The 27,980-nt window shown below is 41.3% G+C and overlaps 1 protein-coding gene across 1 annotated transcript in view; it reads right to left on the reverse strand.

Moving 5' to 3' along the window:
* LAMA3 (laminin subunit alpha 3) overlaps window positions 1-27,980 on the reverse strand; it is a 225,649-nt gene that overhangs the window by 105,882 nt on the left and 91,787 nt on the right. Inside the window, exons 13-24 of the mRNA XM_075993589.1 lie at window positions 25,601-25,738; window positions 23,442-23,488; window positions 22,384-22,483; window positions 21,659-21,711; window positions 21,326-21,431; window positions 20,521-20,620; window positions 17,636-17,792; window positions 15,288-15,420; window positions 13,096-13,238; window positions 9,329-9,426; window positions 8,667-8,820; window positions 1,335-1,495 (exon numbers count right to left, since the gene is read on the reverse strand). Of these exons, the coding sequence (XP_075849704.1) occupies window positions 1,335-1,495; window positions 8,667-8,820; window positions 9,329-9,426; window positions 13,096-13,238; window positions 15,288-15,420; window positions 17,636-17,792; window positions 20,521-20,620; window positions 21,326-21,431; window positions 21,659-21,711; window positions 22,384-22,483; window positions 23,442-23,488; window positions 25,601-25,738 (1,390 nt within the window). The remainder of the gene's footprint in view (window positions 1-1,334; window positions 1,496-8,666; window positions 8,821-9,328; window positions 9,427-13,095; window positions 13,239-15,287; window positions 15,421-17,635; window positions 17,793-20,520; window positions 20,621-21,325; window positions 21,432-21,658; window positions 21,712-22,383; window positions 22,484-23,441; window positions 23,489-25,600; window positions 25,739-27,980) is intronic.

The raw sequence follows: 27,980 nt of genomic DNA on the forward strand, positions 1-27,980 counted from the left end.
TGTCCCCTTAGCCATCTCCACTGTGTGTGCTGAAAAGGAATTTAGCCATGGAATCTGGAGGGGGAAGGAGTCAGGAGCTGCCCTGGGGGGTGGGCTTAGATAGACGTGGTGTGGAGAATCCCTGCCCCAGATCCAGGGGCAGGCTCCAGTGATGTGGTGACCCACCCACCTGGGAGTGTCCATTCTAGTGGTTGCCGATGTCACCTATAGATGCAGCTCATATTTTCAGATAATGACAGAACATTCTGGGAACTCTTTTAGGCCCATCTCAGGCTCCTGTTAAAAATCCAGATACAATCATGTCCTTTGGTTTCTCTATCATCGTCCCACAGACAGAGTCTTCACAGAGGCTGTGCAGGGTTGCTGACAGCATGGTGTCAATTCAATAACCATTTATTGAGTCTCACAAAAGTTTCCATTCCAAGCTACTAAAAGTAACTCTTTTCATAAGTTTTTTTCATTTTTACTACAGGGAAAATGTCCAACTTCTTCAGGTCATCTTGGGTTTGACAAAAAGCAACATGAAATCTTAGTAATAAAATATTCAAGGCGTTGGCCAAAAACTGGATGGGTTTACTGCGGTTCTCCACCTGCTGTTTCAAGGGACTCCAACTTGCAATGCCATTTATTATACAATTAATTTCATGTGGAAACACCCCTTGTGCTGATTCTTTAATTAAAGCATGCTCTGAACATTTGCATGTATCTTGAAATATTATGCAAAGAAAATCATTTTAATAAACCCCTGTCAGTGCTCTTGGAAGAGAAGAACTTCATCGTGGCAAATTTTTAAGGCCTTTGTTGGTTACAGCTCTTTTAGAATTTGTTGAGAATAAAGAACAAAGCCTTTTCTCCATTTTTTAAATCTGACAATCACCAAACATTCATTATCCCCAGTTCTGAAGGTGTGTCGTGTTATGAAGGTGGGTGTGCACCTCCTCATGTTATTGAGAATGAATCTTTTCTTTAAGCCACGCACACTGGTACTTGGCACGGCCTTTGAGGTGAGAGCACAGAGTTCACTGCCCCACACCAGAGGGACAGAAAATCAAATAAAGAGGTTTTGCTGCTTCCTGTGAATCTGAACCAAGTTGGCAGGTATAGCACACAGCTGTTTAAGAAAATGCAACATTTTCAAGATGCTGCCAACAGAGAAGACTCCTGCCACCCACACTGGGGATGGTGTTGGATCACAAAACTATTCACCTGTGTGTTTTCAAGATCTGCCTCAAAAAGGAAACAACTTTCCAATGCAAATAAAAACCAGTATTCCTAAGGCATATTTCTTAATTGTTCTGTGACAGAGGAGTTCCCAGGGGGGTGGGACTGATTACCTGTACTTGCAGCTGTATATGTTCACCTGGCCTGCTAGAACAGACCCGGGGCTCTCCACTCTCACATCAACCACAAACATCTGGGCTGCCTTCGTGGAATACTCGAGCATGACCACATAGTGGCCAACCTGTGGCACGCGCAGCCGCAGATGCAATTCCACCTGTCAGAGAGGCCGAGCAGACAAACTGTCACCGACATAAAACATATTGGCTACACTTTCACATACGATGGCGAAAAAAGAGCTAAGAAGACACTCTGGAAGTATTTCTATACGTCATCTTAGTGAGAAATATGGTCCCATAAGGCAGGATGTCAGATAAAATACATGGTGTTCTGTTACATTTTACATTGAGATAAACAATAATTATTCATTGTTTATCTGCACTTCATATGTAATGGGGCATCCTGTATTTTTATTTTCTAAAACCCGATGTAGTACAGGGGTTTTTATTCTTTCTCCCCAGGAATGTTTTAGCCACTTGTTTCTCAAGATAAAAGACACACTGTGCTGGAGATTCAGACTTGTGGGGGGAGGGGGAGAATGGGCATTTATTGAAACCTTAAAATCTGTACCCCCATAATATGCCGAAATAAAAAAAAAAAAAGACACACTGAAACTGGAAGTAAAAAGGAATCACTGTTGGGGGATAAGAGGAATGGAAATGTGCCTTAAGGCTCTCTGTTCTTTAAAAAAGAAATTTAAATTATATGAATGGATATAATGTAAAAATGACACACACCCTACTCTGGGATAATCACTGGTACTAGCTCTATTTTCATACATCCAAACTATTTTCTATGCCTGAATATGTAAACACGTTTTGTTTTTTTAAGAACAACTGTGATCATAGCAACTTGATATGCTTGTGCACCACAGTGACAGAGACCTGTGGCCTGCAAAGCCCAAATTATTTACTATCTGGTTCTTTACAGGAAAAGTGTCCCCCACCATAACACCTATTGGTTAGGAGCTTGGGGTCTTGCATCACATTGCCTCCAGCTGTGTGAGCTTGGACAAGTTACTTAACATCTGTATGCCTCAGTATCCTCCTATGTAAAATGGGGATAACAATAGTGCCCACCTCTTAAGACTGTGATGAGGATGAAATGAATTAATACATATAGGGCTTTTGGAATGGCATTTGGCACATAATAAGCATTATAAAAACATTAATGATTATAATTATGATTATTGCTTTTTACCGTGACTTGCTTTTTTTTTTTTTTTTTTTTTGCTTGATGGTATTTCAAGTGTCTTTATCAGCACATACAGATATACCTCATTTTTCTAATGGCTGCCTAGCATCCCATAGTAGGAATATAAAATTATTTAACTAATCTCCTATGGATGGACATTTAGGTTGTTTCTAACAACATATAATGCTATCTGATCATCACCATGTATATATCCTTATGATAATATTTCTGTAAGATTCCTAGAAGTGAAATTGCTGGGTCAATGTATGTATGCCTATTTAATACCTGAGCCAATATTAGAACTTTATTCCTTAGCAGAGTGGCCCACCTCAGCCCAGAAGCTGAGGCCCAGGTGAGCTTCACCACACTTGGTTAAAATGGTCCCCCCTCTTCTTGGCTACAGAAAACTCACATTCACAGTTCTTTCCGAACATCTCTGAATCACATAACTGCTATTTGCCATAGTGATTTTTCTATGACTTAAATAATAGTAAAACTTCCTTCAGGAAAAAATGTGGACTATCCACAGCAATTTTGACTGGATGTTATAGAGTGAAATATGGCACTGCCACTGGTCCACGTGGACAGGTTATTGCCAGCATTTCTCCCCTGGGTATCTCCAAACAAGGGCTTGGCTGTCTTTACCCCACCATGAAACACTCCCAAGTTAATGACACACCACATTCTCTCTCAGAAGTTATTATTGGCTGCCAGTTCTCCCGTAGCACTCTATTATAAATTTCTACTATTCTGCCCACTCTAACTCCTAAGGATTAATTTTTGGAAGACTTTGTTGGAATAAATCAAAATTCATTTGATGGTAAAAGCTGGTTTTGAGAAACTCAGACAAAAGACATAAAATAGATGGTAAACAGAAACTTTACTGTTTGCTGTTCTTATCAGTTATTTGTCTTTACAAAGAGGAATTTTAATAAAAACTGTGTCAAACTAGAGGAATCTTTCTGGTTTTGTGGCACAGAACTGTACTCTCCTGGTCTCCAGGATAAAGACGTGGAAGGTGGGTTTATCAAATCTGATGCTCACACAAAGCTAAGAAAGATAATTAACAAGTCCAATGTCAAAATGAGAATTCAAATGATTTGGCCAACAACTATTGCTGAACATCTACTTATGCCAGTCCACCAGCCAGGGGATGGGCACACAATGGGAGATAAGGCAGACATGGTCTCTGCCCTCAGACAGACTTTAATCAAATAATTAGATAATTATATAAATACTGTGTAAAATTACACGTGTGATAAATGCTCTGCAGAGATGCTATGGAAATATGTAAGACAAGGGCCTGAGGTGGTCAGGGAAATGAGGGAGAGGGGAAGGCTTCACTGAAGAAGCAGCAACTTAGCTGAGTGTGGAGGACAAGGAGCAGATAACAAGATGTAACGGGCGGGAAGAGCATTTGGGCAGAGAGAACAGCCTGCAGTAGGAGGCTACACTACAACACATAAGGCTGTAGGGTCACACACACTGCAAGTCCAGGAGTCTGAAGGCAGGCCAGAGTGGCCAAGGAACAGAGAGCCAGAGGGGCTCTGATAAAATTGGGAGGTAGAAAGGGCAGCTTTATAAGGCATGTTAAAATAATCTCTGTCCTAAGACCAATGAGATGCTATTGTAATCTTTCAATCATGGAGTAGGGGGTAGGCGTGATGATCAGATATCCCCAACAGGATATGCGTGCTGGCTATAGTATGGAGAATGAATGGGGAGGTACAATGGGCCAGAGTTGGATGTGGGTGAGTTAATTAGGAAGCTACTGCAAGATCTTCATGAAAAATGATGGTGTACTGGACAAGGGACATAGAAGGAGAGTTTCAAGAACAGTATGGGACATAGACTTGGGGATAGATTAGCTTTGGTGGGGGAAAGGATGTAAGAAGTCACGGATGATCCTAGGAATTGTGGTTTGTGCAATGAAATGGATGGTAGTAGCATCGACTTAGGTAGGGAACATTGCAATGGAATTTGAGGTGGCTTTGAGACATCACGGAGTTAATGTCAACATGGAAGGTAGATCTGCGGCACTGCATATAAAAGGAGAGGCAGGACTGGGCATAGCAACCGGGGAGTTAAGTGTGTGAAGCTGGTGTGTCACACGGCATGAGAATGCTTAGAGAGAGAATAGAGAGCAGTGAGACAAGGCCTAGGACTGAGCCTTGACATATTCTAACATTCCATGGCCAGACAGGAGAATGAAGCTGTAAATGATATTTCGGCAAAGCAGCCAGAGAGGTAGAAAGAGAACCTGACACTCTTAAATTATGAAAAACAAGATAGGAGAGTGTTTTAGAACATAGGGGAGGGATAAGCAAGTTTTGAAAGCTGATGAGAAATTAAACAGATAAGGATCGAAACATACATATTGGATTTAGTGACAGGATATGATTGGAAACCTTGGCAAAAAAATTTAACGGAGTGGGAGGTGGAAGCCAGACTGAAGTGGGTTGAGGTGTGAGCAGGATGGAAAGAATTAGAAACAGGGGTGCAGACAATTCTTTGGAGAAGTTTCTTTGTAAAGGGGAGAAGAATTATGGAGCAGTGTCTGAGTTGTGGGAGAGGAAAGGAGGATTTTAATAGGTTAGAATTTAGCATTTTTAAAAGATGGGTGACTTCCAATTCAGCTGACAGAGAATTCATGTTTGCTCTTCTGCTCCAAGGGACAGCAACTCTGGATAAAACATTTTAAAAGAAAAACAAAAGGATACATTTGAGATCAAAAGTAAATGGGCGATGGAACATAGGTAAAAGAACTCAAAATGGCACGGGGCTTAAGTCCCAGGTCTGTTGTCCTCTGGGTCTGGAAGCAGCTGTTTTGGCCAGTAGTTCAGCTCACACAGAATAAGGAAAACGAAAAATGCTCTGTAAGATACAGTGGCCAGATTCAGGCCCATTTTTTGAAGCCAAGGATGAGAGTTCCATCTAATTGTGAAAAGAAGCTAAAAACAATATTGCTGCCAATCTGCCATCTGGGTTAGGGCTTTATAAGAAGCTGTGGAATTTGGAAACCAAAGATCAAACATGTGGCCTCATGATTGGAAGTGAGATAAGCCATCTACCAGCTCAGTATTTCAATCTGCCCTGTCCTCACCATCATGACAACAGAGGGGCACATTGTAATGGCTGGCTCTGGGCTAAGGTCCAGTGGACTAGGTAGGACACTGCAAAACTACTAGGCTGAGACAGGTGTAGAGAAAGAGGGAGAGGATGAAAACCTCTTATTCGGAATAAGCCAATAAGCCTGCAAATAAAATTTCCAAACATATAAAGAAATCTACTATGGAGAAAGACAGGTAACAAAATCATCAATTAGAAGATGAGTTCACTTCCAATAAGATGAATTTTATGAAATAGTCTGTCAAAGACTTTAAGTATACTGGTCCATGAGCTGAAATTCCCCCACTCTGAAAAGGAAATCGGTTTTATAACTTTTGTGATGGTAAGAGGTCCTCAAACTTTTTAAACAGGGAGCCAGTTCACTGTCCCTCAGACCATTGGAGGGCTGTTGGAGAGTGCGGCGCACATTCCACGCATGTGCACTGTGGGCCCGGGATGAGTCAGCTGCTAAGCAGGATAGGCAGCGGTGGCAAAAACACCTGGCGGGCAGGATAAATGTCCTCAGCGGGCTGTAGTTTGAGGACCCCTGGACCTAACCTAACCAATCATCATTTCCTGGCAAAGTCTGACCTGACCTGATAGAAGTCTATGTACATAGTCTTCCTGTATCTGGCTTGGTGTGCCTATTTATGCTTTTCACTGGGGAAAGATTGATCAGTTTGACTACAAGGTATTGCTCCAGACCTCACTGGAGAAGTTCTCTTTTTAAAAATCTTAAATACTCCTAACTGAAATATACCTGGCTCCAAGGGTTTTAGGATATTCAAAAAGATAAAATGAGTAACTTCCACTAAAAACTACATGACATTTTGCAACAAAAACTGGCAGAAAAGATAAGAAAAAGTAAATATGAGAAACAGTCAATCAAAAGTTTTAAAATTAAAAGTATAAATTAAACTGAATCAATAAACTGGATAAATTCCAGACTAGAGCTAGTGAAATAGAATATTTGTGTATTGTAAAAGAGTCTTGAGGAATTCACCCAGAAAGCAGCACAAAGAGCCAAAGAGTTATAAAAATATGAAAGACCAAACAGGCCACTTCTAAAACAAGTGAGCCTCTCATCAATTCAAGTATTCAAAAGAGGGTTAAGTAAATATAATACATAATAAGGATAATGCAGAAAGAATTCTTTCACAGGAAGGGAAATCAGATTAGTTCCAAGGCCTCTTCTAACTCCATAAGCCTCTGAATTTTAGCACAAGGGTCTGGAACAGCCCTGGCAGTAGAACTTTCTGTTATGATAAAAATATTCTATAATCTGTGCTATCCAATAGAGTAGCCACTAGACATATGTGATTACTCAGCACTTGAAATGTGGCTAGTGCTACTGACAAACTTATTTTAAAGTACATTTAAATTTAATCAACTTAAGTTTATACAAGTTGAATATATCATATCTGAAATGCTTTGGACCAGAAATGTTTCAGATTTGGGGCTTCTTTTGGATTTTGGAATATTTACATTCTATTTACCAAATGGGCATCTCAAATCCCAAAATACAAAATGTTCCAATGAGCATTTCCTTTGAGCGTCATGTTGGCCCTCAAAAAGTTTTGGATTTGGGCCAGCATGGTGGCTCACATCTGTAATCTCTGCATTATGGGAGGCCAAGACAGGAGGATTGCTTTAGGCTAGGAGTTTGAGACCAGCCTGGACAACATAGAGAGACCCCATCTCTTCAAAAAAAAAATTTTTTTTTAATTAGCCAGGCATGAGCCACCATACTCAGTGCTATGGCTCTAGGCTAAATCAAGGTGAGGACACCTCTTAATGAGTCATCAGCATCATTTTTTGGAGGTTAGCCCTTCTCCACTGTACCTCCCCATTGTCTGGGTAACACACAAACACACACACACACAAATAGACACATGCATATATGTGTATCTGTGCATGTGTGTGTGCATTTCTATGTATCTATGTATGTGTGTACAAACCTACACATATATATGTGTGTGTATATACGTGTACACACACACACAGCATAGACAGGGAGACACAAACTTGGTATTAGAATGGAGTAAGGGAAGACCATTTTGTTTTTCTTTATGCATATCCATATTGTTTTACTTGTCTCAGCAAACTTATCAAGTTTATTTCATAGAATACAAATTCCAGTAAAGTGAAACGAAGACTGTACTTAAATATATGTAAAATCCTTTAGCTACAACCTTCAAAAGTTTAGGAATATAGTTTACAAAAGTGTACACATCTAAATGTTCAGTTAAAATTAATTCCATGTATATTTTCATTTCACAAATTTAATCCCTCAAATGTACATTTTCCTCAAAGGTATAAAACAGAGAACATTATAGAAAAAGTAAAGAACAAAAATACAGTGAAGGAAGTTTCTTTTCAGTGTCTTCATTTTGAGGTGCTGTGCTGTGTTTTCTTACTGTTATTTGACATACTGTACTGCTAACTCAAATCTTAAATCAGTATAGTCTTAAATTTGGTTATGAGGCTCAAAGAATTCCTGGAAAAGGAGTAAGGCCAAGACCTGTAGCAACCTGTTTTTCAAGCCATGAGGTAGATGCTTTGGGTGTAGCAGTTCCGGATTCTAAGTTCAAGGAATTCAGCTGTTACAAATTGCTTAGCCTAAGGGATTGAACAGTCAATGTGAAGTGGTATCCTTTTAGGGTAACCTGTGCAGTTTCTGGAAGCCTTTTAGATTGAGTCTCAACTGTCTTTTAAGAGAGATCCTGCCATGAATCAGGTAGAACAGGATGCCCCCTTGTAAGTCCAGGTAACCAAAAAGAAAAGGATTCTGTGGTTGCCCACATCCCCTGCCATGTCTAGAAAGTGCTCAAAGGACAACCTGAACATGGCTTCACATGCTATACCATCCAGCCCCAACCCAGAGAACTCAGCAAATGTTGATTAACACCTCTGAGAAATTCTACCAGCTTCCCCTGAGTTTGAGAAGCAACTGTGGCCAAGGGTTTCCAGCAGCCACAGATGGGGTGGTAGGAATAGCTTTGCCAACAAATAAAAGGCTGTCCCACCTCTCTCCCGCTGAGGTCCACCATGACGGGGTGTGCGGGTGTGGGCTGTCGCACTGCCAAGGGTCTTGGCTGTCCCTCAAGCAGGAAGTGTCTGGCCTCACAAGCCAGGGTGCAGGGGAATCTGGTCACTGGCAAATGCTGGTAAAGCAAGCAACTTCAACAACAACAACAATAAAATCCATAGTCACAACTGAGAACACGAAACGGGATATCAAAGTACATCTCCAACCACTCTTAGTCGTTCGATTCACTCATTCATTCATCATCCCTTTAACAAATTCTTACTAAGTGTTGACTACGGAAATTAAGCAATGAATTTTCATCTGCATGAAGGGAAGAAACAAATGTCTGCAAACCCAGGTTCTAGTTTAAGATCCCCTCACCGGATGCATCACCTTTAGGGTGTTACCTGGGCCTGCATAAGCATTACTGCACACTAGAGTGTGGTGGCCACTCCTAAACCAGCTATGATGTGCACAGTGCTTTGTGCTTCATATTCAAAGGACACAGGTAAGATAGGGAAGAAAATCACAAATAATTATCCAGAGCCTCAGCCTGCAGCTGGGATCCTGAGTGCTCTCATGAGCCCTTGCATCAAGGGCTCCTCACTTAGAGGCCCCCCCCCGATGATGCCGCAGCTGCACCTCCTGTCCCGTACTAACTTGTCCTGGGGAGATCCCGCAGAGGCACATGGCTCTGTGACTGGCAGCTGGAGGGCAGATGCTTCATAGTAGTCCCTGGGGAGCAGCACCAGGTAATCCTAGTAAATAAAGACCAAAAAGACAATTATTCATTTTGATGGTAGCTCTGCTTTGGTAATATAATAATCCAACATACTAGTTAAGTAAATAATAACCAGGTGAAACCACTAGTTAAACTCTCTATATCAACTGCTTTGTTCTTTGTGCTAATTCAGGAGAACACTCAAAGCAACTTATCATCAGAGGTTGTTTATGTTTTAGAGAGAAGCTCCTCAGTGTGAACAGTTTTATCTTTCAATTCTCAGGAGAAATTTGACTGTTTCTTCCAGTTTGTTTACAAATTCAAACATTTACAAAGATAGCAAATTGTCAACGGGTCAAACATTCCTTGGAAATACTGGTTGTCTCCGTCAGTACAAAACACTGAACGTGGATCATGTCTGATGGCTTCCTACCCCCACACCTGAGCAACGCTCAACTGGCATGGTATAAAAAGTGATGCTTTGTGATCTGGTGATTCATAGGAGGCAACTGGCCTGTTGCCTGTGCCAGAAATGAGAGGAAGAACATGTTCCACTGAATGTGCCAAACGAAGCCCACAACGTAAATTCAGCTAAGCAGCTCTTGAGGAAAAAGCAGAGCTCCAGGCTTCTGAGGCGTGGATGACTGACAGCTCCCAGCCATCCTGGCAGTGCCGCAGGTCTGCAGAAGGAAGTGGGGAGGGGATGTTTGCCTCAGCTGAGACAAGGCTGATACACGGACCTCAGAGAGAAATGTACAGGAGGGGGGAAAGTGGGAGATCATGGCTCAGGGGACTCAGAGTAAGTTTTCATTTTTAAATGGTTATTGTTCTATGAGTAAGTTTCCTAGGTTGGAACTGTATGTTCTCATGACTTTATGGTCCCATAGATCCTAGAAAAGGAAAGGTAGATAATAAGTGTTCAATAAAATATTTTTAGAGAAAATGAGATCATAATATGGAGACATACATATGTATTCACATTACTACACAATCACATAGACTAATCTTCCATGCCTAGGTAGGAACTTTTATATTGTACTTCTTCCCATTAGTGCAACTTTGTACCCATTTTTGGTATGAATGGAGTTTTCCTCTTCCTTGTTTCTAACATTATGAAACATTATTAAACTTTTTAACACAGTTAAGTTTCTAGTAAGAAGATGCGAGAACAGGGACTTCTTGTTCTTATGCTGCCTTGAACAGACAGCATAAACCTTCATGTTATCTTTGTAGGATCCCAGATTTGGAAAGAACCTATTAGAATAAGTATTGTCCCTGATGTATGGAAGAAGAAACCAAGGCAGGATTGCAATTAAGGGACTTGCCTAAGATTTGCTAACATGGCCAATCAATGAATTTGGACCAGAAGAAAAAGCTTTATTTTTTCCACTCCAGGTGCATGAAACCAAGCTTTTCTCAAATATTTTATTTTGAAAAGACCTTGCTATAAACTAAAGCAGGCCTCAAAGCACACATCAAAGAGGGCTGTCTCAGAGAACAGGCTTCTCTGGCTGTTCCACTAGTGCTCGAGACACAGCCTTTCCCCTTGATGAAGAGTTGTTTGGGGAAGACAATCTGCATGGGGAGACTACTGCCTGGGTTTAAGATAGAAGAAAGCAGGAAGAGTGTCACAGAGAAGCACTGGCTCCTGCAGCCTCTTCCTTCTCTCTCCACCACTGAGAATGTCACTGAAATTAGGGTCTTCTCATCCTCTAGATCCTTTTGACTGTGTTCTGCACAATCCACAGACAGGCTCATGTCACAGATATCCTGATTCGTGCTTGAAAATCCCAAACGTGCTTTGGAAAGGTGGGGACACATGCTCATGAAGGTTTTGCATTTGTTCTGATAACTTTGAGCTTTTTTTTTTGGAGGAGGAGAAGGAAAGAGGAGTTTATTAATTTGCTGGCAAATGAGGTTAGCAAACTTCCATCTCAAAGTGCCAATGTCCTGCCTCTGAGTACAGAGGTTTTAAAGGTTCTGATTAGTCCCATAATTCCATCTCTGGCTAAAACAATCTTGTGATCTCTGGGCAATTCCCCCAAGCCATCTCCTGTGGCACAAAGAACAAAAGACACTCCCCTCACCCTCCAACCACTGGCCTGAGGCAGAGATGTAGGTTTTAGTTCTCAAAAAGGGTGAGGGGATTTTGAAGAGACAGAAAACATTTTTACCCCTTTTCAGACCATTTTCTGTTACATACTCCCCACTGTCAATATTACCCTTCCATATCTATGGGAAGAGGGGTGAGTAGTCATCAACATACTTCCTGCCGAATTGGAGCTATGTTTAAATGGAAGGTTTATACTTATTTATGTAATTACGAAGTTTTGGCAGTCGATGTACAACAACAGATTACCAAGTGAAAAGGGGCATAAGCAACAACTACAATTGCGAGGACTGACAAGGCGAGATGGCGGATACCTGTTAAAAGAGATTTTACCCCACTTGGTAACTAAGACACCAGTAGGACTGTGGGTCCTTCTTGTCACCTTGCACATAATGTCTAATACAGGGCTGGGTAAGAAAGAAACAAGGGACCTCTGAATACTGAGCTATTACTTGCACCCTGTAGGTGATCCAAGAGACCAGCTTCTGCAAATTCAGAAATCATGTACGGAAATACCTGGCACTGAATGAGTTTTAGGATAACACACCCAGCAGCAAGACAGATCAACAGAAGAGGCAATAGCCCATGGATATCCTCACTAAGGAGTTGTCCTTCTATCCTCTGCTACCAACAGGGTCCATTATCACGCCTGTGAAATGTCCAGGGCTCTGCGGACTGTGCTCCTGGGTCCTACTGATAATGGGGTGCCTGCTGACGTCCTCGCTGTAGGAGGAGGAGCCACTGAGCCATCTCTGTGCCTGTCTGTGCATGGCATCCACCACCAGCCCGCCATTCTCTATCTACTCAGCCTCGTTCCTGAGGCTGCTGATACCGTGTTTCCCTGAAAATAAGACCTACCCACAAAATAAGCCCTAGCAGGATTTCTAAGCATTTGTGCACTATAAGCCCTACCCTGAAAATAAGACCTAGTGATGGGCATGGCTACGCAGCATATCTGCACAACTCATGCATTTCGAGGAGCAGTAGAGAAGACAGCAGCCTTTATCATCTGCCCCATTGTGACAGCTACTATCCCAGAGGTGACTGGAAAGGTGTGGGCAGCCCCACCAACAAGGTCGGTTCCCCGTCAGGTCCCTGCCATCCTGTGTGTGCTGCAAGCTGAGGCTTTGAGGGGAAAATAACACATCCCCTGAAAATAAGCCCTAGGGTGTCTTCTTGAGGAAAACTAAATATAAGACACTGTCTTATTTTCGGAGAAACATGGTATCTGTTATCCTGTCATCCTGTTATGTGCTGGCGTACGTGTGCAGAAACTCGGTGAAGGCCCTTCTCAGGCCAGCAGCTCCTGGAACTTTGAGCCTTTATGAGGGTTTTTGTTTGTCTGTTTTGTTGTTGTTGTTGTTTTGTCCAAGAGAAGCTATTTGGAAAGATATAGAAGATACCTGAAGTTGGTTTCTATGTCATTTGAGGGCAAATGTCACCATAGGTTCCTTGGGTGGGGGCTGGATGGTTCCTGTGTCTAAAACCACCTATGATTTTGATGTCCTATGGTCACTGTGGGTCATAGTCTTAGATGGGAACATCTCTAAGGTGGGATGAAGCCCACAGAGCTCTCCATTCAGAACTAAGTCTTACCAGGAGGACTCCCTCTGCCTTAATACAAGCAATCCATGTCCCCGGTGTGATCGAAAATGGGTCTGCAAAACCATTTCCAGGGATGGTGACAAAGGCTGGCTCCTTACTTGGTAGGAAGATGATCTCTTTGCTTTGAGCAGCACCTATCAGAAATATAAAGAACTGCTTAAGGCATTTTTCTATCAGTGTTATGATTTTAGATATTCAGTTTTTCAGTTTACATTTTAAAAAGCTGAAGGTGGTTTACTAATCATATTTACTGATTAGATTTATTGATCTAATTTTTTTAGTTGTATGTAGGCAGAGCCATATGTATAAAATAGACTTGAAAGACACTGATAAGATGTTAGCAATGGCTATCTATGCTGGGATTATGGATAATTGTTTGTTTTATTTATTGTTTAATTTATTAAGTAAGTATATTAATAACATATTGTTTAATTTGTTAAGTAAGTATATTAATAAACATAAGCTGTTTAGGAAAGTTCCTTGCATATAGTAAGTGTTCAATGTAGTACATTAGCTACTAAATTATTTTCTTATTTTTTTATTTTTATGTGATTTTTTTTAGAGGTCTCACTATGATGCTCAAACTGGAGTACAGTAGCTATTCACAGGTACAATCATAGCACACCACAGCCTCAAATTCCTGGACTCAAACAATCCTCCTGCCTCAGCCTCTCAAGTAGCTGAGACTACAGTATATGTGATTTTTAAATTTAAATTTAAATTTTACCTTCTATGAATGAACTTGCATTCATTTTGTAATAAGAAAAATTTTGATTTTCTGGATGCAATGTGTTTTCTTCTGCATTAAACAAAAAGAAGATCTTTTGCAAAAGGTTCAGAAACAAAACTGTTGCATCTGAGTTCAACTGAAACTTTTCTTCAGCAGAAATGTCTCACTCCAAATTCTTGCCTTCACTCTCATCCTGCAAACATCTAGGGGGCCACTATGTGTCAGGCTTGGAACTAAGTTCTAGGGACAAGGCAGTGAACACTGTAAGCATTGCCTTTGCTCCCTGATGGTGGACAGGAGAGGTCAGGTATACAGATCAGAAAACAGGAGAACATGGCAGTGTCTGCACAGCGGTATTTGGGAGAAGGCATAAGTTACCATGGGAACACATAACGCAGGTTCCTGCCATAGACTTAGAGGACAGGTGTCCCGGAGGCTGAGGAAATAAACCAAAATGTATGCCACCTGCTTGAGTTAACACAGGGCAGACAGCTGGTGCTATTGTCACCGAGGATCAGAGCAGTCTGTGAGAAAGAGTGTGGACTCTGAAGACTGGTCTACAAAGAGCAGTGGTGCACTTAGGCAATTCACTAATCCTCTCAGCTCTGTCTCCTCTTCAACCCTCTTCAGTCTGGATGCTAAAGCACCCTGTAAGTGACAGAGTGATCCTGCTCATTCTTCCTGCTGGTTAATCAACTTCCAGCCACACATGCCTGGCTGACACACTTAGAACAATGGCACTTCTTCCCCCAGTTGTGATTCGGCCACAGGTGCTCAAAAAAGATGCATATATCTTGATCCTAAATTAGATTTCTATTGGTGTTATTTTGTGTCCTTGTGGGATTGCAAATGCTTTCCAGAATCTGTTTCCAGGACAGGTAGAAGCCCTGAGTCCATGTGGAACAGACTTGTGGCCAGGCTGTGTTCTCTTCTGTGCCCCTGTACCCTCAGGAACCCCTCACCCTCGAGCAAGGTTGACAGCTCCCTCGGGCTTTGTGTTTTATGGCACTCAGGTTAAAAATTCCTATCCTTGCCTATTTCTCCTTGAACGGCTTGGTTCGCTTGAAACAATGGGAGAATTTAGGGCAGTATGCCAAAGACTCTCAAATAACCCCAAAAAGGTGATGCTTACTTCACCATGAATGAGTTACAAATTATTAATAGCTTTGTTCAGTGAAGGTATCATAACCTCTGGGGTTCAGCCAAGGTATATGGGTTGTTTTATTGATTTTTTAACATGACAGTTAATGATAAATTTAATACAAAAATTTAAATAAGTAGATTTTTTAGAGAATGAAATAAGAACAAAAGACAGGGTACCTAGACAAGTGTCTATTCAGACTATATGCCAGGCTTAATGTTTTCTAGGGATGGTCAACTTTGTGAAAATCAGAGATAATGTTTCACTACTCAATCACTTCTTAATTGAAAAGAGGCTTGAAATTTTACCTACCTGCCTTTGGCCAGGATGGAGAAATAGTAATATGGCCAGATACTGCTTCGGTTCCAGGGTTAACATATCTCAGAATAACTCGAAACAAGGAGAGATTTGACTTCCCCACATTCAATATTATTCTTACATCATTCTGCAAAATACCCAAAAGGCATAAAGCATAGAAAAAAACAATTGGTTAAAAGACATGCTAGCCAAACAGTGATTTTAATCCAGTTTCACTATTTGACTTACACACACACACACACACACACACACACACACACACACACACAAATACAGACATATTCACACCCATTCAACAAGCACTGAGTAACGTGTGGAAGATGGAAACAGGCAAGCCTAACAATGAATGAAAATCACTACAAAGGAAAGATACAGTGAAATACACTCCCTCGGCAACTCAGATTATCTTTTGACCTTTTTTGTAATCAGGCAGACAGAGTGGAGTATTGGATGGACTAGTTTAAGAAAGCCACAGTAACAGGGACAACCGCCACTGGCTGAGAAAGATATAGGCAGAAGAGAAGGATAGGAAAGTATATTATTTCACACCAACACGCCTGTAGAGAGACCACTCCAGGGTCCACTTCACATATAAAAATGTCTAAATGATCACAGAAACCACAGCAGCTAGGGAAAGGTTAAAGACCCCAAACACAATAGTGGTAAAATCTGGATGTAATTAAAATACACCTAGTAAGCCTTATGAAGTTTTATCTCAAGCTCCTATGCAAGAATGTTGGTTTTTCATCCCAGAGGAGGGGTCCTGCTGGTAAACAGGGCCTACGGCTCAGGCAATACCCTGTAAGCATGGTGGAGCCTGTGATTTTGAAGGAGGCAGTTGACTATTTCAATTCTGAACCACAGGCTACATGTTCAGATCTGGCTGTGGCCCAAGGAAAGTTCATGGAGGCTTAGAAATTCTCAAATGAGCAGTTCTTTTGGTCTCTCCCCAGCTCTTTTGGTTAAAAAGAAGGGATATTTGTTGAGTGAAATACTGGTGACAGTAAAGACTGACTTTGGGTGGGATCACTTGCTCTGGAAGCAGAAGATGCAAGTGGCCAACACTGAGGAACTCCTGTGGGGCCCACACACTTTGTCTCAATTTGTCTTTAATTGTTAGTTCCAAGTTGAAAAATAAAATAAGAAAAATGTATTAGGAGCAGAGTCAAGTTAGTTGTGATTCTAGGGATAACACCAAAGTCGTCTGACCAAACAAACTTCCTCAGAAAATCCATCATTTGGAATTCATTCCTTTGTGTCTCCCAGCTATTCTTTCCACCTGTATACACCTGTGAGAAGGTATCTACCTTGACTGGGCTCTCAGTTATTCACATCCTATTATGATGCAATGGAATCCACTGCTTTTCTCTGAACAGTGAAATAAGATCAGTGCACTAAAGAAATCAAATTGCTGTATTTGGGGAGAAGGAGGAAAGAGTGAGGTGTCTTAAGATCCTAGGCATTATTTGGGAAAGGCAGCTTGCATAAGGGACTTTGGCCAGGCACAAAGCAGGATTGGAATCAATGGGGGCTCCCAGAGAACTGAGAAGCTGTCCTAGTGACTACATGGACTGCCTGAGATAGAAATAGCAGGTCCTGAGTCTGCTAAGGACAGATACTGGGTTACTATGGTCATCAGTTTACCTCTCTTATTCTGAATTTCTCACTGAGAAACAGCTTAAAGAGACCAACCTCAAAGAGAAATTCTGAGTACAAAACTACTCAAATAACTACATGGAATTTTTTAGTTATAAATATTGTGTAAGTTCTAAAGGTAAGCAAAGAATTCCCTTATTCATTCTAATGCAAAGCCAAGATACAGTAGAGAAGAAAGAAGAAAAGAAAAAATATGGGAAAGAAAAATTAAATAGCACTGAGACTCATCATTTATCTTAGTTTCTATGCACACAGTAAGGCATCAGCCAAAAATTAGCAAGACTAGCTTTCCTGGAATTCTTTAAACGAACTCATTTTTATTTTTCCATAAATAGTTTTAAAGAAAAATGTCCCTCATGTTATAACATAGCCTGATGAAGAATTTTCTTTCTTCTTGTAAAATGTCTCCAGAGATAAACATCATTTTCTTTAATCCCTTCGCTTTCTGATTTGTTGCCCAAATCCAAGTAACAATGAACTATGAAATCCACATATATGCTTATCAGTTGAAGTCCAGCTTTAAACCCTAAGTTTAACCTCAACTCCAATCCAAACCCTACTCTGAAGAAAAAGAGTCCTGGAATCAGTTTTGAGGACAGATTACCTTTTGTGGGGGCTCACCAAGAGGGCTGTGGGTAAGTTTCTGGACTACACCACCATGAAGCTGTTTCCTGGCGGCCATGTACCTGTACTGTGGTCATCTGGGCATATCCTCTCCAGCTAAACTCAGGAAACTCCAGGGCATCAAATCCAAACCGAAGGTCCCTTCCATCAGGCGTAGTGCCATCTTCAATCTCATACTTCATATGATGCAAATCTGGGAAATAGTAGTTGTTTTCAGGCCTTTTATAAATAAAAAGCAAACAAAGATATAACAAATTAGGGTCATTGGTCATCTGAATACCTTTAATCCCAAAGTTACTGCTGAAAGAACTCTGCCAAGTTGACAGAATACATTAAATAAGAACAAATGAGAGAGGTCCCCTGCTCTTTCTCTAAATTGTGCTTTTCGTTCACATAAACATTCACATCAAACACACCCAACACTTACTCATTCCAAGCATTAAAATGAGAAAACAATTTAGCACAACCCATAGTGGTAGCATCCTTGAATATGTTCTCAATGGTTGCCAACAACTTAGCAAAGTCAAATTAGGTTATTTATTATCTATTTATTTAATCATTCATTCCTTTATACCCTCCTACTCACTCTATACAAATATTAATATCTATGTGCCAGGCATTGTTGCTAAGCACCATAAATACAATGGTAAACATGATACAAAACATTTCATATGCTGAGTTTACAAGTTAGATATATTTTCCTCTCTATGCTTTTGTTAATCATTAGAATGACTTCTCTATGCCCTGTTTTCTCTTAAACTACATGCCTGTCAATGGGATTTCTTTTAAGATTCCAAGCATGGCAGGCTCAGGGAAGGATCAAAAATACTCCAATGCTTGTGTGGCTTTTAACAAACTACTTGAAGTTCTTCAAAATGATACACTTTGCCAATCTAGTTCACAAGCTAATAGCAGTTAGTAGATTTAAAGCCATAAACTTCAATCAGCCAAAGGAAATAAAAGGCCGTGCTCCTATATTGCAAGTAAAATTAGGAATGCTTACAAGTTTTCCAGAAGCAGTTCACAAAGATTCTTTAAAATGCTCATACCTGTGACCCAGTAATTCAACTTCCATAAAGAGTGATTTTATAGAGAGTATCAAAGAATTAATATAAAAGAATGTTTATAACAATGAAGACTTGTAAACAATGTAAATGTACTACAATTATGAAATAAATTATGAAATATATATATAACCATTAATATTTTTGAAGACTAATAAGAAATCTTTAAGATATGTGAAGGAATTGATACAAATTATATGAAAAATACAATGCTAATTTTTATTCATAGATAAGGTCTAGAAAAAAATACACCAAAAATATTAAAAGGGGTTATCTCTAGGTAGAGGAATGAAGATTTTTCTCTGTCTTTTAGGAATTAATTAAAATGTCTATAAAGAACATATATTGTATTGATTGTCATAAAAATTATTTCAAAAACAAAGTAAATGTGAATGATCTCTAAACTTGTAAGAAAACCTGACGATACTCAGATAATATCCTAAACAAACATTTGGGAGGATTTGGCACAAGAGACACAGATTGCCAACCTGTAGAAAAAGCACCATGCCACCTACACTGCTGGTTCACCATCTTTTCTTTCAGCTATCATTTGCCACTAAATCAAAGGACATGATCTAAATTTCAAGATGTACGTGTGCAAGTGTACTGTAATGTAAAAGTCAGTATTTTTGCCTCAGGCTGGGTAATTTAATTCCCATTTGGTTGCAGCATTTTGTCCTGAAAACCAGCCAATCACTTATACAGTTGGAAGGAGAAGAAACGTTGCTGTTTAAGTATGGGGAACTCCCACTTTATCAACACAAGGGTGGAAAGAGGTGAAACACAGGTGGAAAATGTCTACGAACGGATCTACAAAGTTCCTCTGGTGCGCTGTGAGGGTGCTGGTCAGCATGGTGAGGGGACAGGGATAAACCTACAGATGTGTCCTTCTGTTATTACAAGGCCCAGTGGGTACACCCAAGAGAAAAAAACCAAAGAAAAGCACAGCTGGATTACTCTGACCTTTAGCTTTCAAACATTGCAAACATTGAGGAAAATGAGAGAAACACCATACCAAACGCACACACTTTACATTAACTACTTAAAAGATTTCTTTGTTAATCTGCTGCTAGCACAAGTAGTGAAGGCACCTGAGATTCAGAAGAAGTTGCATTTCACAGAGTTTTCAGTATATGATTAAAAGTCAGTATATTAAAGCTTAAGTTTTTATGCCCTCCATTGAGGGAAAATTATGGATGGATCATGGCTTCAAAATATTTGTAAGCTGATAAATACGATGGCTGAAGAGAGCAGAGCGCGCACTGCTGTGGTTCCTACAGCCTCCCTGGGGTCTCCTGCTCCACCTCGCCCCCTCGCCCCTGCAGTTCATAGTAATCTGCTTCCGCGTGAGATGAGGCACTTCTTCCCACTTCTAGTCTTCTTGCCCCCAACCCCAGTGCCAAGTAACACCCTGGCCTCTCTGATCCCTCACTCCTGGGTCCCAAAGGAGAAGCAGGAACTGAGTCTCATAGGCCCAGGCATGTGGGCGGGGGAGCTGCCCCTTGTTAATTCCCTCTCCCCCAGAGCTGGCCCATCTGCTGGCTCTTCATCCTCTGACCTGTACATGGAGGCTGGGAAATGTGAACCCACCTCACACTTCCAGCTCTTATCTTGCCCACCCGGCTTTTTGCACCCGTGGGAACTTTCAAGTGAAGCTGCTCCGTGGCCTATGCAGCAGAACGGGCTTCACGGGCAACGTTGCCTCCTGTTTTAATCAACTCACAGACATGTGTCGATATTGCAAATTATGGAGGACAGCTTCATCTGCCCTCCAGCCTTAGGGCTGCGTCTCTCTTCACCAGAGCAGTAGCACTGCTTAGGCAGGAATGTCTAAGGCTATCTTCTACAACACACACAGGGGAAGAAGCCGCCCGAAGACTCACCACTGGCACGCCTTTCCCACGACATGCCCTCGGCACTGGCACTTTCCAGAGGGCCCGCTGCACACGGAGGAGAGCGCCCCGCCAATGTCACACTGACACCCTGGAAGTCAGGAAACAGCAGTATTTACTGGTCAAGTTGCCTCCTTACTGGAAACCAATGATCGCAGTGTGGCTGCCTTCTTTCCTCTGCCACATCTTATATCTGTCCGGTGTTTGAGATATGTAGGAATTTTCCAAACTCAAATGGTGTGTCCCTCCAAAAGTGCACTTCTAAGTCACAGCTGCACTACCGCAGGTCAGCTCAAACACGGTTGTCCAGTGCAAAGGTGACAGTAGCTCAGGAACTCAACATGATTCAGAAACACAGTGCTATTGTAAATAACGTGCACCAACGAGAGGCCATGCAAGAGATTCAGGAGTAGCCTTATGGGGTCGCTGTTCCTGCAACTTCATTATTTACCACAATACTCTCTCTAAAAATATGGTGTTAGCTTTTCTGACAATACAAAATAAATCTTTAAAATTATTAAGTCTTGATGTTATTTAAAAAGTTAACAGATGCCCTCCTCCTTGGTTTAATTATAATTAAACCAAGAGTATGCTGGTAGAAGGGAAGTGGAAACAACCCCATTTGCATTTTATGACTAGTTTCCATGTAATGTTTGGCCAAATTCCCTGGACAGGCTGTTTCAGTGCCATCCCATCAGAAAATCTGCACGAAGACAACCAACACAAAAGGAAGATTATTCTGACCATCTCTGTCCATGTACTCTGTCCTTTGCTCAGGACCCCTGGACGTATTTACCTTGACACCCAAAGTAATTGCTCTTTTCCAAAGCAAAATATCCATCTTCACAGGAGTCACAGGAATCACCGCCCACATGGGACTTGCAGAGACAGTCACCATCTCCCTGCAGAACAATCAGCCAGATGGCAAAATTTGATATAATTACAGAACTCGAGAATCTTCAAGATCGAAAAGTAGCTCATTGTACGATAGGAAGTGGTGCAGCCAGAATAAGAAAAAGATTTCCCTGCATTGTATGATTAGAGAGGTACTAATGCACTCCCCCAGAAACTCCACAATCAGTTGCTATAACAGTCTACTGTTATCTTATGAAAACTCGGCCCACGTTACCTGCCCACACTCTCCAGCTCCACTCACTGTTCCCGCCTTCTCGCACTGGCATTCTGTGGAAAAAAGAGAGCGTCCTTGAACCAAGGGTGACACCAAAGACAGTTCCCCAGCTCTGGGAACCTTCTACGCCCGCAATGTAACATGTGCAGCCAGCCTTTCCAGCACACTTAGCAGAATTACAGTTTGCACCGCTGAGTCCTAAAATTGGATTGCTTTCTAGGGTTGGCAGAACAGACCGATCAATACCATCCATCTACATAAAGTAGTGGCTCGTTTATGGCTACTCCAAGAAAAAACCTGCAATATCATGTGATTTTTAAACTGATTCTAGTGTCAAGGTCATTACTGAGGTGCCTGCATGACAATACACTCTATTCAAGGACATTTTGTCTGTTTAGTACCTTTCACTGGGTGTTTTTAAGTTCTTATCCTGGCTTCAAAATAAGCATCAAATTAAACCAGCAAGAGGAGGTTATAAAAACAAGAAGGTAAAAACCATTTATAAAGTGGCTGCCTTTGCAAAGAACAAAATATATATGGAAACAGGATATGAATCCCTTGCTGAGAGTTTGAAAAAGAAGTTCTGCAAAAAGTGGGGGTTGGGGGGTGGACATCAAAGCATTATAGGGAATTTCAATTAGCTCTTTTGTGGTTTTAGTTACCGAGGCAGAGAAAATTAAGAGGAAGTCACAATACAGTAAATTATGTTGTATAAGAAACCTTACCTGAACATCCATTGGGGTTTTCTTTGGCTAGATTCCAATATAATGGTTTGCAGATGCTACAAGTAGGACTTTCAACATGAAGCTTGCATTGGCAATACCCCTTTGAATGAAAATCAAACTAACATTTGACATCTCAGAACTGACATGTTTTCAAACATGTGCTCTGAGCAAAGGCTTGTCACAGAAATATATTTTGGCCATGAAAAGTAATTAAATGTATCCAAGGGAATAAACATACTGGAATAAACAGTCTGCTAATTGCTTTAGGTTATTTATTCATTTATTTGTTACACACATAATCCACATTTGTGGTTAAAAAGAAATTAGAAAATAGAAAGAAAAATTTTAAAATCACACTTCTTTTTATAAAAAAATTGTCAGCATCTGTTGATGCTATTACAGTGTGGACTATAAATTTAAATGGAAAAATATCTGAATATTTAACACATTGAGAATTAGTAAAGAATTATGTTATTTGAGAGTACTTTTGTAATATGCAAGATTAGCTGCCTTGCTTCAATATTATTAAGGTTCATAGTAAGTAAGGATGGCAGAACCTCTTTCACACTGTCCACTGGTGCCTGGAGGCCAGCATCTTTAGGCTTTGAGGCCAAGAAGATAGATAATTTCTAAATGTCTTAGGAAGTTGTCCTAAGAATACCATACTACTGTATTTGGAATAATATAAAATAAGTTGTAATTATTTTGTACACAGCCAACTTTATTTAATGTCTTTGGCCATTGATTTTCTGTTTTATTAATTATATTTGTTAGACTTATGTGCAAGGCTCCATAGCAGCAACACCCTCAGAGTAACCTGCAGTAAGAGCTAAACTTTCTAGAATAAAATGTTTAAATAAACTTAATTTTTTTATTTTTGAAAAAAATCACAAAATCATCTATGTACTTTGAAATAGAACAATGACTTCTTTAAGCAATTTGGCCTCAGGTCTTATTTGCATTTACTTTTAATTTCAGGAGCTCCCACACAGTCTCTAATACATGTCAGAATAATACCAGCAGCTAGAATCGCAACCCTTTTATAATCCTCTACTTACCAAACTGGAGTCAATGGTTCCAGCTGGGTCACAAGCACTGTTGGAACCTGTATAGGATTTAGAAATTTTTAAAAATATCTGGTGGTTTATTTATTTTTCTCTCAGTTTTGATGTTTGAAGTTTTAAAAGTTTTTAAAGTTTAAAAGTTTTAAAAGTTTTTCTTGCTTTTAAAACTAATGCAAAAACTTTTATACTTTTTGATCAATGGGTGGCAAAGACTTTGTGTGCAATCAAATCCCAAATAACATTTATGATCCGTAATCCCCAAATCGCCTCTTTTGTTACAACTCTATACCCTGCCTACTGATAAAAATTCATTTCTAATTGATGTCTTTGGCCATTGATTTTCTGTTTTATTAATTATATTTGTTAGACTTATGTGAAGGAGACATTAGGAAAAGGAGATTCTAAAATTTTGAGCATCTTTAGTATTGTCCAGAAGAGGGCAATATGGTACCAAGAGATTTTTAATTGTCCATTAAAAAGTTACACAATTTGTAAGAACATTTTTTGGTTAACCAAGAGTTAATTGTTTAATTAGCACAATCCTCTTGCTCCCACCTGTACTAAAGTTATTTATAAAATCAATTAGTTTGCTGCCTTGATTTAGTATAGCACTACAAGCCTAATATAATCTCTCTTCAATAAATTGCAATCTTACAGTGTCTCAGTATGACTATCACACAGCATTTGAACTGGAAAAGGTTAGGTAAGCCTGTTCCGAGCCTGGTTTTTCAAATCATTTAAATAAATCCATAAGAAGACTGTGTTTCCCTACAAATTGTTACTTAGCCTTTTTGCCTTTGTTTCTGTTGGCTTCAGCATCTCCTTAACAGTTCTCACTCTCTCATTCTCTCTCTCTCTCTCTCTCTCTCTCTCTCTCTCTCTCTCTCTCTCTCTCTCTCATGTTCTCCTGTGCCCCATATTTTTCTATAATACTAAACTTAACCCTCCCATCTCTGTTTTCCAACCTGGCTAGGCCCAGCCTAGGACTCCTTCCCAGGACATAAACGTGGCCATATAGCCCTGGCATGGCCGTGGCTCTCAGCCTCTATGCCCAGCAGCCACACGCTTGCTTTGGCTCCTGAGGCCCGTGGAGGTAGCACACCCACCTTGGGACACCCTCAAACGCCAAGGACCTTCAGGCCTTCTCAAAGACAAGCAGGCTCTGCTGATTGCTGGCTGCAATTTCCACCCTCAAGAAAACCTGGTCTCTTAAAAATTCTGGTTAGTGAGGTTCTGGGAAATGAAGTCTGCACTCAGCCTTGACTGCAGCCAGCTCTGGATGTTGGGGTGGACAGGCTGGGAGCATTGTCAAGGGCAGGAGGAGTATGAGAAAACCACATTCTCCTCATGGACAAACACTTTCCAACAGAGCAAGAGTTCACTGAAATCAACAGTCAGGAGCTACTGGCCCGAGATTTGGAGGCTGCACACACCAGGAAGCTCGTGGGGACTTGCAGGCATCTCATTGCTGTCCCCTCTGCCCCAGAACATGGCGGACTCTAAATCTCTCACGTCAATGGAGGCCTGAATACCAACCATACCTCATAGCCGTGGGTTTGGTTTCCATCTCCCTCCCCCTTGCTCACTCTCTCTAAACAGCAAAGACTCCCAAGCAGCCCATCCCCTCCCGCTAACACTCAGGCTGCAGTGTGATGACAGTCCCCCCAGGAGGCCAGGGCCAGGTAGGGAGAGAGGGGCAGAAACACAGCAAAGGTCCTGCTCAGCCTGCCCACAAGGGCACTTGTTAGGAAGATTACAGCACAGCCAACAGCAGCACCACAAGCCAATAGGAAAGAAGGTACAATACCTTAGGACAAGAGACACAAATGCTCTGTTTAGCTTAAAGGAGTCACCTTTGTCACACTTCCTTCCCCAGAAATTTGACATGTGAATCGAGAAAACAAAATTTATAATACATGGGAATTTAAATTTTTTTAAAGTTAGGAACAAATCATTTCTTCATTCCTTTGAGGATGCATATCTGATACATGTGTTTTCAACTGACTCAAACTGGGGAGGAACCAGATGGATTGAGTCAAGCATGTCGAAGTGACTGGCGGTGGGGCTGCAGGGCATTGGCGGGCTTCTCTGGGAGGCTGTCTGCACACACTTCAGAGAGGACCCACCCTCCAGCACACTGCTGGCTTCCGTACCTTGGCAGTGGGGGAAATCAGAGGCTCCTGAGAGGCACCTGTCACACCGCTGTCCTGTAATCCCCGGGCGGCATTCACACTGTCCAGTTACTGGGCTGCAGGGCGTCTGGTAGGACCCCAGGGCTGAACACCAGCAGGCTGCATGGAAAGAACTTGGTCAGACCCAGGGTGGCAGGACAGGGACAGAATCGTGTCCTGATCAGAGCACACCGGTAGAGCCAGAAAGATCCAAATGCAAGTGCCAGCTCCACCTCTTATGAGATCTGGATCCTGAAACAAGTCACTCAACTGCTCTAAGCCTCAGTTTCCCTGTCCTTAAATGGGAGTGACACTAGCATCTACTTGACAAGATTGTTGTGAGGGTTAAATAATACTTAATAAAGGAGCTGGGGGCAATGCCTATCATAGCAAGCACTCGATAGCTGCTAGCTTAGTTTTTACTGCTGTCATTAATTTCATATTCAGCAAGATTGGCAGGTGTTGTGTGAGGGCTTTGGGGACGCTTCCCACACACAGTAATTGGGACTTGTAAAAGGAGGGTGGAGGGAGCAGCTGATGGGGGTCATCTCTCACTGGAGGGGCCACTTGAATGCCACATCCCCCTGGGGATCAGGTGCAAACCATTCCAATCCAGATCAGCCTGCAACTGTTGCCGCTATTCCCTTACCTCCTCTCTTCATACCGATTTTCTAAGGTCTAGCGTAGTCGAATAGTCATAGAAAGTTATGCAGGCCGCATTGGGAATCGATGGCAAAGGCAGCACATCTACTTTGGCTAAGTGGATGAATAAACATGCGTGGATGGAGAGAAGAGACTCTGTCCATTGTCCTCTTGGCTCCCTCTTCCCACTGGGTCAGGTTCCTACCAGCCTCTGCAGCTAAACCCCTATAGGGCTGGCGTCGCTCAGCATCACCCCCATTTACCCTGCAAAGACTCTGCTTCTGGGGAGGGGAGAGGTGGAAATTAGTAGACTGACTTCTTTAGCTGAAGGGTTTTACATCTTACAAACTGGAAGCGACTAGATTCTCTTATTAAATTCCACCATTACATGGTGAAGCTCAGAAGTTAAGTGACAGTTTCAAAGTCATGGAATTAGTCTATAGCAAAGGGCTTCAGTCTTTGGGATCAGACACATCTGGATTCAAACACCAGCTGTGCCACTTAACAGCCATGCCATCATAGGCTAGTTGCTTAGCCTCTTTAAGCCTCAGTTTCCTTTCCTGTAAACTGGAGCTGAGGATAGGTCGTTTGGTCATGAGGTCATCAGAGAATCACCAGGAATAAGATGCTGAGCACAATGTCTGGCATAGAGGAAATGCTCAGTAAGTGCTCACTGACATTGGTATTCTAATTATCCAAGTCCCCAGTGCTTGGAGAGGTGCTCTTTACACTGTCCCATATTGAATTAATGGTAATCAATAAATTCAATACATTAGTATTTCTGAATTTCAAATTTATATCCAGTGTACACAGTAAAGAAAAAATACAACCTTGTTTGCAAGGTTTCAAAAAGTTGAGGTCTTGGAAGAGAAAAGACTCCTAAGGTAAGTCCCAATTCCAGTGATTTACTTACAGATGGCCTTGGGGTCTGTAAACCCCCACACGACTAAGCCTTGGAGCACAGAGCCCCAGCGAGACTATGTAGTTTCCATTCCCTTTGACAGGACACAGCCCAATCCCAGGTGTGGCAAGGCACTTGGAAGTACTTTTTAGAAATAATGATAACAAATAATAGATTTTCCAGAGTTGTCATTGGAAACATGAAAAACTCTCACTGGTGAAAGGGAACTTGGTTAGTTTTCTCATTTACACATTACCTAGGACTTCAACGGGCTATGTGACTTGTTAGAGGGACACAATAGTTGCAGACCCAGAAAATTTGCCACCATTCCACTCTCCTATTTTACATTCATCCACCCAGCATTGACTGAAGGTCTACTGTGTTCAATGGCATCACAGCTAGGCGTTGTGTAGGGAAATACAAAAAGCACACCTGGTCGGCCCTTCACATCTGTGGGTTCCACATCTGTGAATTCAATCAACCACAGATCAAACATATTCAGGAAAAAAAAAACACAATAAAAAATACCACTACAACAATAAAAAAAAAAAAACATAACTATTTACATAGCATTTACATTGTATTAAGTTTTTAAAGTAATCTAGAGATGACTTAAATTATGTGGGAGGATATGTGTAGGTTATGTGCAAATACTACACCATTTATATTAGGGACTCAAACAATCATGGATTTTGGTATCCGAGAGGGGTCCCCACTTCCCCACAGAGAGATAGGGACAGTTGTATTCCCTGATCTCAAAGAGTTAAAAATCCAGAAGACAGGCTAGAGAATTACTGACATAGCACAAAGCATCCCACT

Source organism: Microcebus murinus, chromosome 17 (assembly GCF_040939455.1).
Source record: "Microcebus murinus isolate Inina chromosome 17, M.murinus_Inina_mat1.0, whole genome shotgun sequence".
Lineage (NCBI taxonomy): Eukaryota > Metazoa > Chordata > Mammalia > Primates > Cheirogaleidae > Microcebus > Microcebus murinus.